Source organism: Centroberyx affinis, unplaced genomic scaffold (assembly GCF_046629955.1).
Source record: "Centroberyx affinis isolate AG114_WGS23_722 - 3 ecotype Tasmania unplaced genomic scaffold, CSIRO-AGI_Caff_v1 ptg007319l_1, whole genome shotgun sequence".
NCBI lineage: Eukaryota > Metazoa > Chordata > Actinopteri > Beryciformes > Berycidae > Centroberyx > Centroberyx affinis.
The window spans coordinates 137806-150974 of NW_027283696.1; the positions used below are offsets into that span (position 1 = coordinate 137806).

At 41.8% G+C, this 13169-nt stretch overlaps 1 protein-coding gene across 1 annotated transcript; it reads right to left on the reverse strand.

Annotated features, from left to right (window-relative positions):
• Nucleotides 1-229: 229 nt before the first annotated feature.
• On the reverse strand, nt 230-9233 carry lrrc28 (leucine rich repeat containing 28). Its single transcript, XM_071513566.1, has 10 exons — nt 9098-9233; nt 8287-8523; nt 7810-7850; nt 7653-7690; nt 7167-7304; nt 5488-5694; nt 5286-5388; nt 3985-4169; nt 2634-2793; nt 230-1798 (listed from the first exon to the last, which is right to left on the reverse strand). Exons 2-10 carry the CDS (start codon nt 8452-8454, stop codon nt 1729-1731), a joined length of 1110 nt encoding a protein of 369 aa, XP_071369667.1. The 5' UTR covers nt 8455-8523; nt 9098-9233; the 3' UTR covers nt 230-1728.
• Nucleotides 9234-13169: the final 3936 nt, after the last annotated feature.

Genomic DNA, 13169 nt, shown 5'->3' on the forward strand with positions numbered 1-13169 from the left:
CATTGACTCAACATAATAATAGTTCCTCCGACTGCAGCTAATAAACTATATTGAAACCCACCAGTCCAGCAGAAAAAGAGCCTCATCTGCATCTCTCCTCAGTGCCTCTCATCATTGAGTGCTTTTCATCTTGGAAAGCCAAAGCTGATGCTCAGTCTAGTTCTGGCTCTAGTGTGTGCGGGTACAAAGTCACTGGCAATCAAATCAAATTAACCATCAGTCAACGTTTACTGCCAAACGCAATACATTCAAATCAAAGCAAATGATAAATTAGAATAGTACAACATAGTCTTAACAAACATTAACACACAGCCATCAGCTGAACAAAATAATCAAACAGTGCCATAGCAGTGCAGAAGCCTTATTTTCTACAATTCATGGCAGAAACACTACAACTCAAACTGAGTCAGTTAATGCTGAGGAAGCAAGCCTCTACAAGGTTGTTAAAAACAACTTGACCATTTTAGGTTGCTGTACGTTTTGCACACAATGCATAATGTTTGACACATCTGTATTAAAAACACTGCTTACACACAACACAACATATGGAGAGTTTGTTCCAAAACTAAACAGTCACCATTTAAAAAACTCCTACAAAATAATTGACATCACAAAATCACAATAAAACAAATTATGTTACTTTTTCTTTTTAAGCACGTGACATTAATCATTGGTTCACTACATCTACACACTGGATGCTCTAGATTTTAGAAATACTGAATGATGAACTTGAGGTAATGTTTCGCTCAAAATGGATATCCTGTGTTTTGGAATGGAACTCTTCATAAGTTGTGTTAATATATGTTGTGATGACACTGTGTGTTGTCCCAGATGTACATTTTACATTTCAGGCATTTATCTGATGGCCTTATCAAGAGCGACTTCAAATGAAGTGAGCAGGTGAGAGTTCAGTGTCTTGCTCATGGACACATGGCCACTGCGGGGATTGAACCTGTGACCTTTCAGTTGTGGGAGGCTCTTCTCAAACCACAAGGCCACCGAACCAGCTGTTCAAAAATTACACATATCTTAAATGGATATACAGCATTTTAGAATAGAACTCTTCAAATATTTTTGTGTCATGAACGAAACAGAAACGTACTACAAATGTTAATACTTCAAAGATGACTCCACTGTCTACGGGATGTGTCTATTGCAAAATATTTTGTCTATTGTGTGATATAAAAAAATTTTGATTTCACAAAATATTGCAGATTTTATGACAAGCGCTAATAAATCAAACAACAGTGCTTGTTCTTCAATAACATTCAAAAAAGTGCCTGTTTTCAGTAAAGGGTTAGTAGATACTTCATGTCTAAGTTAACACTGACGGAGTTCTAGAGAGATCTAATTGAACTGCAGCTAAGATGTCGACTCCAGTAGGAATTAAATCCTACAAGCTAACATGCCAGTTAGTTAAACTCAGATAAGTGTTATTGCCCATGACCTGAACACCAAGTTGGGTTAGGATTAGGGTCTTTGTCTAAAGTGTGTTGAAACGTTAATGAACAGGCTCTGTCTGTCATCTGCCCCGCCCAACGTCCACACAGGCTGCTTCTTAGTGGTTCCAACTTCTGCCAATCAAGCAACTGGCCCCCGCGCTATTGGAGCAAAGAACGCCAAGATCCACTGTCCACCGGCGGACTCTCCACAAGCCGTCATCTGTCAGGTTCTGGGAACCCAATCAGCTGCTGCTGAACGGAAGTGGGCGGGGCCAGTGTGGTGAGGTCATCCCTGGAGGTCAAAGGTTCGTAGGCAGTGACTGGAGCAGCAATAAGCCACGAAACTCACTGTGGTTCTGAAGAGGAAAGAGTGGAGGAAGACAGAGGAGTAAGAAAGCGTGAGAGAGATGGGGATGACGTGCATGCATGTTCAGTTCAACACAATTTAAACACAAAACAAATGACTTAGGTGTCTGTCAACATGAAAAAAGTTAAGATGATAAAGTGGAGCATCTGTCAGTGCTTTCAAAGGAATCATTCCTTCGATGGTTGACGGCAATGCTTGACACCCAGTGGCTGTAGTGGAGCAGGGGCATCAGGGACCAGAAGTCCCTCATGCTTGAATTCATTCATTCATTCATTCATTCATTATAGCTCACAACTATAAATGCATTTGTTTACAATACATTGCATCTTATAATAAAAGTACAACAGCTTGTGGTGTGAGTTTCTGCAGGAGGCCATTTTAACATAATAGGCCTTCATCCCAAGTTTGCAAATTCTATTGCTATTTTCAACTTTACGGCTTGGAGCACGCATTTTTTACATTTTTTTTTTTTTTTTTTTTACATACCTCTTACAACCGCATTCATATTATAATACAAGTACAACTCGTTCTTGCAGTTTTGTAAACCCATACTTTTGCTGTTTTTTTATAGACTTGTGCCTTCAAAACACTGGTGATTTACAGATCTGACCCTTTGAGACACAGTAGTGATTTGTCAATCTGTCCCTTCAAGACAGTCTCTGTAAAGGCCTCTGAGACATGCTTGTGATAAAGGGCTATATGACTTGCAAGCAGGGAGCAAAAATGTGTGTGTTTGGGGGAAGGGGGGTTAAAGAGAGGAGGTTGGGAGGTTGGGAGTAGTGTTGTGGGCATTTGTGGCAGGGATGGGGTGCATTTGTTCGAACCTGCGGTGCACCCCCGCCAGGGCGGTGTTGCGGAGGGGGAAAAGCTTGGGGTAGACAATGGTGAACATGGGTTGGCTGCAGCGGTGGCAGTGTCCCAGGGGGAAGTGCAGCAGGTCCAGCAGGCTCTTTGGGAGCATGATGGGGGGCAGGAGGTTCAGTTCTGCAAGGAGAACAGAACAGTACGAGAACTCACAACAGCTTCCTACTGGGTTACACACACTTTATGTAGGTGGCAAGGCAACATTGAATGCAAGCAGTTTGATGTGACATTGGGCCTCATGCAGCAACATTCTCTTAAATTTCTCTTATATTTTCTCTTAATTTTCTGTTAAGAGAAAAAATAAGAGAAGTCAACTCCAGATGCTCTTACCCAGGTGTGCTGAATGATTAATCCCACCTGATCATAAATTGGAGGCGCGTGGCCGATTGTTTATTAGCATAGGTAACGCCCCCTAAACACCATATAAGGGCAGGTGTTGTGCCATGTGCAAATACTCTGGCACATGGCCAAGAATTGGAGAGCTGCTCTTGGCAATCTGAAACAGCTCAGCAGCCATTCATCCGTCTCATCAAATAGATCTGTGCGAACTTTAAAAACGTGTTCTCTGTGTAAGGCCTGGATGGCCAAAGCATCTAGGAGCAGTATGTATGCAATATCGCAATATCATCCAAGGGTTTTTATAGTCTTAATTGGGATCAATGGACCAATAGTATTTCTTTAGCACACAAATTTAATAATCCAATCATTATAATTACTCTAAAACATATAATAATCTAAATTTGATTATATGATATTCATGCGTTTTTTTATGTTCCTAAAATGTAAAACCTATGTTTCCTTGAGTTGGACAAACAATTTGTGGACTGTGAAAACAAGATGTTTTTTTCTTATCTTGGTAAGAGTGCTCTCGACCACTCGTAAAAATTTCTCTCACCTAAGATAAGAGCAAAAATAAGAAAACATTGGTGAATCACAGAAATCAATGGGTACTAACAAAATAAGAACAAATCGCGGATACGAACAAAAATAAGAGAAAATTTGTTTGTACATCGCTTCCTGCAATCGCTTCCTGCATGAGGTCCAGTCTCTCCCGTGCAAAGAGAGAAAAAATGGCATGCACCGGGAGGGACGCTACAAGGTTTGTTTACTTGTCTGTAAGTCACGCACAGTATCTCAGACGCTAATGATGGCACCTCTTCTTCCCCTTTCCTTGCTGCATACAATCAACATGAGGTAACATATTTTCTACTTATTGCCACTCTACAACTCTTTCGTTCATGGGGGATAATGTAAAAAGTGGAGCCCAGCTGGCCAGTGTGGCAGACAGACAGGCACACCAGCGCTCCTCACCCGTTGGGTGGTGGTGGTAGGTGCGGTACAGGGTCCTCATGGCGAGCTCCTCCAGAGGAACCACGCTGTCTGTCTCCAGGGCAACCACTTTCACCTCCGCTGGCAGGCCAGCCAGCGCCTCGCTTAGCGCCTCGCCCAGCGCCTCACCCAGCTCACCGTCCAACACCTGGGATGACACACCACACCTGGACGGGAGCAACACACACACACACGATATGAGACACATACTGTAGTGATGGGTCGATTCACAAATCAATCGTTTATTTGAATGATTCTTTAAAGTGAAAGAGTTGAATCAATTCACAAACTGAATAGAAATGTTAAATTGGTCAGTGTCTGCGGTTGGACTGTGCTCCGTACAGTTCTACAAAATGCATTAACACAAAATGCACTTGTTCACTCAATTCATAGTCAAATTGAATTTTTAGGGGCAATTGCCAGCTTAACCCAAACAGCATACTATAATACTTCATGGCGCGAACGTGATATTATTCAGCTCAATATAGGGATGGGACGATATGGTTCTCACGATAAAATTCGATACACGATATGATATAATAAATAGAAGTTCAGTGACAGCAAAGTCTGACTGAGCAGAATTACGTTTATTTCTGAGCCACTGATCTTTCTAGCAAAGGCTTTGGCTTGCTAAAATGTAAACAACAATTTAAAAATGTAGTCATTCAGTGAACTAGCAGCAATGCAGTTGCTGTATGTATGAGTGTATGAATCCAACATTTCAATCATGTCAATCATGAGTTTGCAGTTCATTTAATGAATCAATTCTGTGTATCAGTCAGTGAGTGTTTAACCCAGTTCTGGCTTTTACATGAGAAAATTGCCTGGACCCGATAACAAGCTAGCAATGGCAGCTGAGCAATGGTATCTCTTCTGTAGTGTGACAGCCAATGTGTGTGGGTAGATATGTTTTCATTTCCTGCGTTAAGGTCATTTTATTTGTGGTGTACCTCCTGTTGGCATTTAGATTCTGTTATCTATTCCAGCTGTCTCTGCTGTCACAAGGACGTTTTTGTTATTTTGTTTGTAGGCGAGTTGTTTTGTGGTGGTTGTTTTTATCTCACATGCAAAATTCAGTAATCGCATCTCTTCTATTTGTGTTTGCATCATATTTTACATCACTGATATTTTGATTATACTTATTTTGAAAATTTATATTTTTCATCAACAAGCAAATAAACTAATACTAACCTAAACCAAATGAACTTAAATTAAACTGAACTAACCTACATTAACTGATTCTAACCTAAACGAAACGGTTAACAGTCTGAGAAGGTTGTTACCCGCTGCAGCCGATGACCTTGTTGTACAGATAGGAGGGAAGGCCTTTCAGATCCACGTTGTTGTCAACAAACACAAACTGCAGCTCCCGCGATCTGCCAAGATCTGAAGAACACACACACACACATCTATCGTAATAGTCTTTTTCAGGATAACTACATCACTACAGCAACACACAACACACAAATCAAAGCGTATACTGACCAAGTGGTAGGAAGACCAGCCGGTTGGCGGCCATGGAGAGCTGGTTGAGGCGGTGGAGCCGGCAGAGCTGCCGGGGAATGTGGTTCAGCTGGTTGTGGTCGGCGGTCAGATACTGCAGAGACAGACACCGGTACAGCCGATCCGGTAGAGACATCAACTGGTTCATGGACACATCCAGAGTCTCCAGGTCCTGCAGATCACCGATCTCTGACAATGCCAGACAGGAGAGAGCATGAAGGTTTATTCCAAATCAGAAAATCCACCATTTGACAAAAATGACACCTTCTCTTATAAAATGATTGACAGCACAACCTTAAACCCAATGGAAAGTGAGGAACTTAAGTCCTTGGCTGACTAAGTGAGACTTTTACAGACAGTAATTTGATATACTGAATGACGAAATACAGGTAATTATTTTTATGACAGACGGCATTTCCACATAGTTTGGAACAAAGAAAGAACACTCTGACATTCAGACTGGCACCTGAAACTCACATTTACATTTAGATTTAGCTGTCAGTCTTATTCAGCGACTCACAATGTGAGTCGCTGAATAAGTGAGCAGGCTCAGTCTCGCTCGAGGACACTTCAAAAAGAAACATGTCTGCTGCTGGGACACATGGGCTGCTGTGGTGGTCATACCCGTGACCTTTTGTTATGAGACAGTTTCTCTAACCATTAGGCCACCCGGCCGTCCTCTACAGCAATGCCTTTGGATGGCAAAGGAACTTCAATGGCACAGCAAGCTCTGTCTCACCCCACTGACACAGACAGGGAGAGTGTGGTAAGACGGGTTTGAAAGTGGCCAAAGGGGAGTATGTGAGTGAGTGAGAGACGGTTCCTTTCCACATTGGAGTGTTTTTGAGGGTAACCTGAGGTGTGTGTGTAGATATTGTAATAGATAATAGCAATAGATGTTGATATAAGATGAAAAATGTGCAGTGCAATCATTTTGCTCCTCAACTAATAACCAAGACCACCAAAACAATGTAGATTTTCATTTTAGCCAAAATTAAGCAGACCTAGTACAAGTTCTCTCTCTGTTATTGAGATGTACAGGGAATTGCTGTGTTTTGTCCCCCTTTCTTTTCCATGTAGCTGAGTCTGCTGTTGCCCTCTGCTGGCAAAAGAAATACCCACAACTCAACAGATGCTGATGCTCCAATGCTGCCATTTGTCAGTCACCGCCAAATGTACCCAACACCACTTCTTTCCCCAGTGGGAAACGTTACATGTAAAAGGTTCAGCATTTCGTTTGACTTAATGCTATGCAGGCTATACATCCATTATCTTTTTTTGTTCAAGGATTTATGTAAGTAAGCTGTACAGGGCATTACGAAAGAAGGTTAAAGATCAGTTTGATTTGTACAGTTAAATGTTAACATATAAATAAACATCTGTCCCTCGTCTTGATTCTACTTTCTCAATGTGGACTTCTGACACACACACACACACACACACACACACACACACACACGTCCACATTTCCCCAGAGGGGTCAGAGCTGTTGAACTAGACAGAGTAGTCAGACAGTAGTGGGGAGAAGCTGTAAGGAATAATGTAATCATTTGACTTTGAATATTAATTTTAAACTATTTTATTACAAGCTAAAGTAATGTACAAGCTTCCAAGCAGTGCTGCCTGTAGATGTAGACAGACAGACAGCTGCTGTGGTTTACCTGGAGGAAGGCATTTCAGCTGGTTGTTGGACAGCCTCAGGTGCCGTAGGGACCTCAGTCGGCCAATCTCTGGACAGAGGAGCTGGAGGGCGTTGTCGCTCAGGTCCAGTGACTGCAGCCTGGCCAGGTTTCCGATAGCTGAGGACCAAACCACAGTCACTCTCACTCTGTTCAATGGACAAACTTCACCTAGATTACCTCACTTCCTCAGAAACACGTATGCAGCCAGAAATAACCTTCAGGCTCATTTCATCTCCAGATTAGCCTAGTTTTAATTCTTTTTCACTCCCACTTTATCAAATCCCATCATGTTATTTCTGTTATGTTATCCAGTCCAAGTGTGCCTTAACTTGCTATCTTGATTTTTGTTGTGGCTATTTTTTTTTTAGTTTCTTTCAATATGTCAAATGCTGTCAAATTAAAGTGAGTGACAATCAATCAATGTGGATGATGGAATCCATTCTTATGAGATAGAGGAAGACTTACCTTCAGGAATGATGACTATGTTGTTTGAGTGCAAATACCTTAAAAGGGAAAAAAACAAACAAAGATGACAATTTGAATGACAAAGTTATTTGCAAGCTCATTAGATATTTCTCTATAAAATGCATTGCTCATATACATAGCTTAACTGAATACTCACAGCTCAATTAGATTTGGGAGCTTCTGAGCAAGATTGTCAGGCTAAGAGAGAAAGATAGAGATAGAGAGATAGAGAGAGAGAGAGAGAGAGAGAGAGAGAGAGAGAGAGAGAGAGAGAGCGGAAGTAACAAAAATAACAGCACAGTAAATCTCACAGTACAAAAGCAGCACTTCTGAAATTGATTAGCACTGCTCACTGCACTGCTGGCTTTATTTTTGTGGGAGAGGATTGTAGGAATGACAGGTAAGCCAGCTATAAAAGTTGCATTTTTTTTGTAATTTAAGTGCTTCTTCTAGGATGCATGCAGATTTGACCAGTTTAACCCAACTTTTTAGAAAAGGTCTTAAGTCATGTTCTGTAAGGCATTCATGTATGCCGAAACCCAAGACAATATTAAACATCCACAATTATCAGTGGGTTTCGCCTTGACATTCTCTCCCATACAAAAAGAGAGAGCAGCATGGACTGTGTGGATACCAGCGTGGTGAGCGAGTTCCTCTTCATGTAGAGTCTCTCCAGAAACTGCAGGCCTTCGTCCTTCAGCAGCTCCACGGGGAAGTTGTTCAGGTTCCTGTAGTTGAGGAAAAGGTTTTTGTGGCGCTCCTGTTTGGCCATGAATATGGTCTCGTGAAGTTCGGTGGCCATGTCTGAGGAGAACCCCTCCTGGGGGAGGAGACTCGGCAATGCCTCCTGCCTCTATGGCATTACTGTTCCCTGAAACATAACAGGATGGACAGAGTCTTCAGTCATCCTTGAATCTCTGTTTCATTAGCGCAGCTGAGAATAACAAGAACTTGATAAATAACTACCTAGGAAGCAGTTGGACCATGACAACACATGCAACAGGATCATACTAACTAAATATGGAAGTCCTAGTTACATATAGCTGTATGTTGCATTTAAATATGAGGTAAAATTAGGTCTCTTCCTTTACACTTAACTGACAAGCTGTGTCACTTCAGGTGCAAATCTGTCTGCAGTGGCTACTAGCAAACAGTACACACTCAACTAGCCAGCTAGCTCTGCCACCAAACATTACCAGCAAAACTACTCGGTGGTCTTGATATTGACAACGCTGGGAAGCTGCCTTGTTAAAGAGTTAGTACATAAACAGAAACAGTACTTGCTATCCAAGTAACAAGTTAGTACAAACTGATATAAACGGCCCTCTTCGTGCTGTTATCAGGTTATCAGGTCTGGTTAGCAAAGTTAGCTGAGTAGCTACTGTTAGAAAGCTACTTTCGACAGCAACCAGCCACACACAAAACACGCATCTGTCTTACTTTACCTTAATTTTGCAAGACTACTTTCAGCGGCTTTGATTTCCCCACATGCACATTATAAACTAAGTATTTTCTCAAAGGTTTTTCCAAAGGACTGTGGCACAGTTATGTGATGTAAACAACGTGAGACGTCATCGTCTCGGTCAAAGGTCACTTCTTCTTCTTCGTCTTCCTCTTGGTTTGTAAATGGCGGTAGGTGTTCACATTTGTTGCATTACCGCCATCTACTGTTCAAATCATATAATCCACACCTTTTTACAATCTCTCCAGTAAAGCTGCATCTCTCAAATATGTAATTTAAATTCTACACTTTCCTCCATCTTCTGTTATCTCATCCATTTTTGTCTTCATTACACTGTCTCTCTCTGTATCTGATACCTTCCACATCTGATTAAAATGTGCTCAACTGTTTGATACTGACAATTTTCCTAAGGGATGCTTTCCAGTAATAGGCAGTGTGCTATTCAGACCACTGTGACCCAGTCTAAGCTTTATAATTGCCACCTCCTCTCTTTGTCTACCAAATCTTTCTGGTTAAAAGAGTTAGATAACACTACAGTTGATTTGGTGTAAACATATAAAATTAATATCCCATTCATTGTCTATGGACCAGGTCCAAATTTTATATGTTAATGGTATTACAGGTTCAATTCATGATGCTGTATTTCGTCTTCTGGCTTTGGGGAAGCATTCATAGCGGTAATCCCATTTCCCAATCTCACAGTATTCTTTAAGAAATGGCTTCCTTGAGTAAAGTTGCCCAAAATATAGTATTGTGGAAATTTCACTAATGCCCTTTGAGAAATTCTCCCTCTGGTGATTAGCTGTTGTTCAACATACACTTGGATTTACTAGTCATTTAAAGAGTGGTTAAAAACCCTTGGCTTGTACCTTATATTTGACATCTAAAATATTTCATGATTTTTATTTACTTTAGCACAGATTGTGCCAGAACAAGTGAGATGAACCATCAAAAACTGAAAAAATGCCTCCCCTCGCATTAAAAATCCATGGCAAGTTAATCCTGCCTCCATACTACTGGGTTACTGGTGTGCAGAGGATGCTTATAATAAATAAAGGCAATAAATATAAAGGCAAGCCAGTGAAAACAGTTTGCATACATTTTTATTCATCTTAAATCTTGTGGTAAACGCGTAGAAAAAAAGAATCAGAGAAACCAACATTCTCTTTTCCTTCAGCCATTCATTTTCCCCAGTATTCAGAATATATTGATAACAGGAAGAAACCCTTACAACAGAATGTACAAAAGAAAACCGAAATGAAGCCTCAGTCTAACGAATCATTTCAATAGAAACACAAAGAGTCGGAAGGCTATGAATAATTTACACACATCAAAGTCTTGGTAGCAAATTGGCCATCATTTGTAACAAAAAGAAAAAAAAAAGAGTTTGTTCTATTTAATGTCAGCTCTGTGAGGTGTTCCAGTGGTAAAATTGAGGCATAAGTCACACCGCAAATGTTGAAGTACCCATCCTGAACTCGTCACACCAGGACAAACTGGCACCAGTGACCAGTCTGCGATGGTTGGTCTGAGCTATCGGACTCTGAACCAGAACCCACTGATGATATCGACTGGACCTCTGATCCCGAACCACTGACACTCCCAGCCTGAAACTAGGGAAGGGAGAAGTCTAACGCAGAGAGAAGAGTAAGAGAATTGTTTTGGGGGGCACAAACATTTTATCTACCAGCTGCAGTGTTTGGTAAACCCCAAAATCTACCAGCCACTATTTTACCAGCCAACTAGATGCTTAGCATGGCGATGGGGGAATTAAATGGGGAAAAAAGCTACTATATGTCATAGCAGAGTGCTTTGGTCCATTCCACCATGTTGACCTTTGACCTCCCAGACCGACCTACCAACCTCCGCTGCCTCAACCTGAAGTCACACTTGACTGATCGTGGTCTGACAGAGCTTTTGTCCGCTCCTCCAGACCCACTATCCATTAATATATAGTTTTATTCCTACATGTTAGATATTTATCTGATGGTCTTACTTACTTACAGAGTGAGCAGGCAGCATTCAGTGTCTTGCTCAAGGACACAAGCCTGTTGTGGGAATCAAACCTGTGATTTTCCAGTTTCAGGACCACTAAGCCACTCTGCCCAGACCTCCCAGTCACCACACTGATGATGACATGCTTTAATATAGCAATAATCTCCTCGAGGGTGTTCTTTATGGTGATAATGATTACCATGGCGACGTATAGGTACGAGGCACAGCACTGAAATCCCATAATCGCAGTAAAGAGCCTCCTAGAGGGGATTATGGTTAACCAACGCATGTGGAGGAAGTAGTATACAGACATATGATTAAGGAGCATCCCTAACTAGCTCCTTGGTCACCACAAGTATTGCTGTAGCAACCAATGAAGATGGCTAACTGGCTCCTTGGTCCTATGGTTGGGACGCGTCTTTGACCAATCAGACGGCTTAGACCTGACCAGTGAATCTGACTTCAGACACTTTACATTAAGGCTGCTTGGATGAACAAACAGGAATGCAGATTAACTGTCAACTGCTTCACTTTTAAAGAGGATGGTACATTTAACCCTTCACTAACACAGTTTGGAACCACACAAACTGTCTTGTCTTACTTTTCAGCATGCCATATACAGTATTAGCAGCAATACACATTGACATTGAAAATATGTTGTATTTACATATGTTGTGTTGAAAAGTAGCACAAATGTGTGTTGTCCCAAACTAGACACAAGGATGTATTGAAAATGCCCTGTCCTTTTTAAAAGCCTGGACTGTCTGACTGACTGCTATCAATAGAAATCCCATCATGGCCTTCTATATGTAGTGGAACTTGACAGTACAAGAGCTGAAGGATTTAAACTGTCACACTGAAAACATTTCCTGGCCTTTGATTACAGCCTTCCTAGTGAGACGGCTGACTGTAAACTTCTCGTCTTCTTTCATGTGAATACCTGTGGTTGTTTGTGTGTAGTCGTAAATCTGAAGAACTACAAAACTCCCGCAGTGCTCGATGGAAACTGGCCTTCAGTGAGCTACGAGCAAACTTCTGTCTCAGTAACATGGAAGCAGTTTAAGAAATATGTTGCTCTGATGTCTGTAATTAATGACACAGATGAAGGACACTCTACATCTGTGATGGGATGATGACATATATATATATATATAAAATGCAAAAACATGGGCAGAGCTGGTGATCTGAATTTATTTCTCTTTTTTTTTTTAACAAAAAGCACAAAAAACAAACATTTCCATCCAGCGAAATGCCTCTCTACCAGCTCCAGTTCCATTCTCAATGTGTCAAAAATTATAAACAGGATATAAGAGCCTTTTTTCTCCAGGCTGTAAAAACCTGAACCAGAAACAGAATCAGACTTCTCCAAAAAAAAAAAAAATAACAATGGACTCAATTTGGAACATTTTCACTTCAACCTCCCTGAACTTTAAACAAGAAAACTAACTCGGCTCTGTCCTTCTTTTCATCCACAAACCAGAATGTACCATGCTCCATGTTTGGCGGATGGTGAGAACATCCCTGACTCCTGGCTCTGCTAGCATCTAAGGGGGAGATCTGGGCTTCAGGGCTGTAGGTCAGCAGATCTGACAGGGAAAGCCGAGCTCCGCCTCTACTGGCTATGTGTGTGTGTGTTTGGGGGTGCGGTGGACAGGGACAGTTGGGGGGGGGGGGACTGGAGGAGGCTGGGGGGGGAGGGGAGGTCAGGAGGTTTAACAACAGGGGGGGAAACACTTCAGCACTCCTAACGCCAAAACTGAACTCCATCTCTTCTTCTCCCATGTTCCTCCACCCAACACAGGGAGCGGACTGAGGCTGCCGCTACGCTGACATCACCTCTGACAGCGGACGATTGATCACCCTCCCCTCCCTCCTGATTCCAGGGCTAATGGTAGGGTCCACCATCGCAGTTCACCAGGTGGAGCTCCAGCCTTGGGACCAAACCACTGCAGCAGGGGTTCTCAAATGTTTTATGTACCCAGACACCCATATGGGAGGGTTTTCGTTGTTGATTTTGTACTGAATTGTATAACTATCTGGTTGTTGTCTAGTCGTGTATT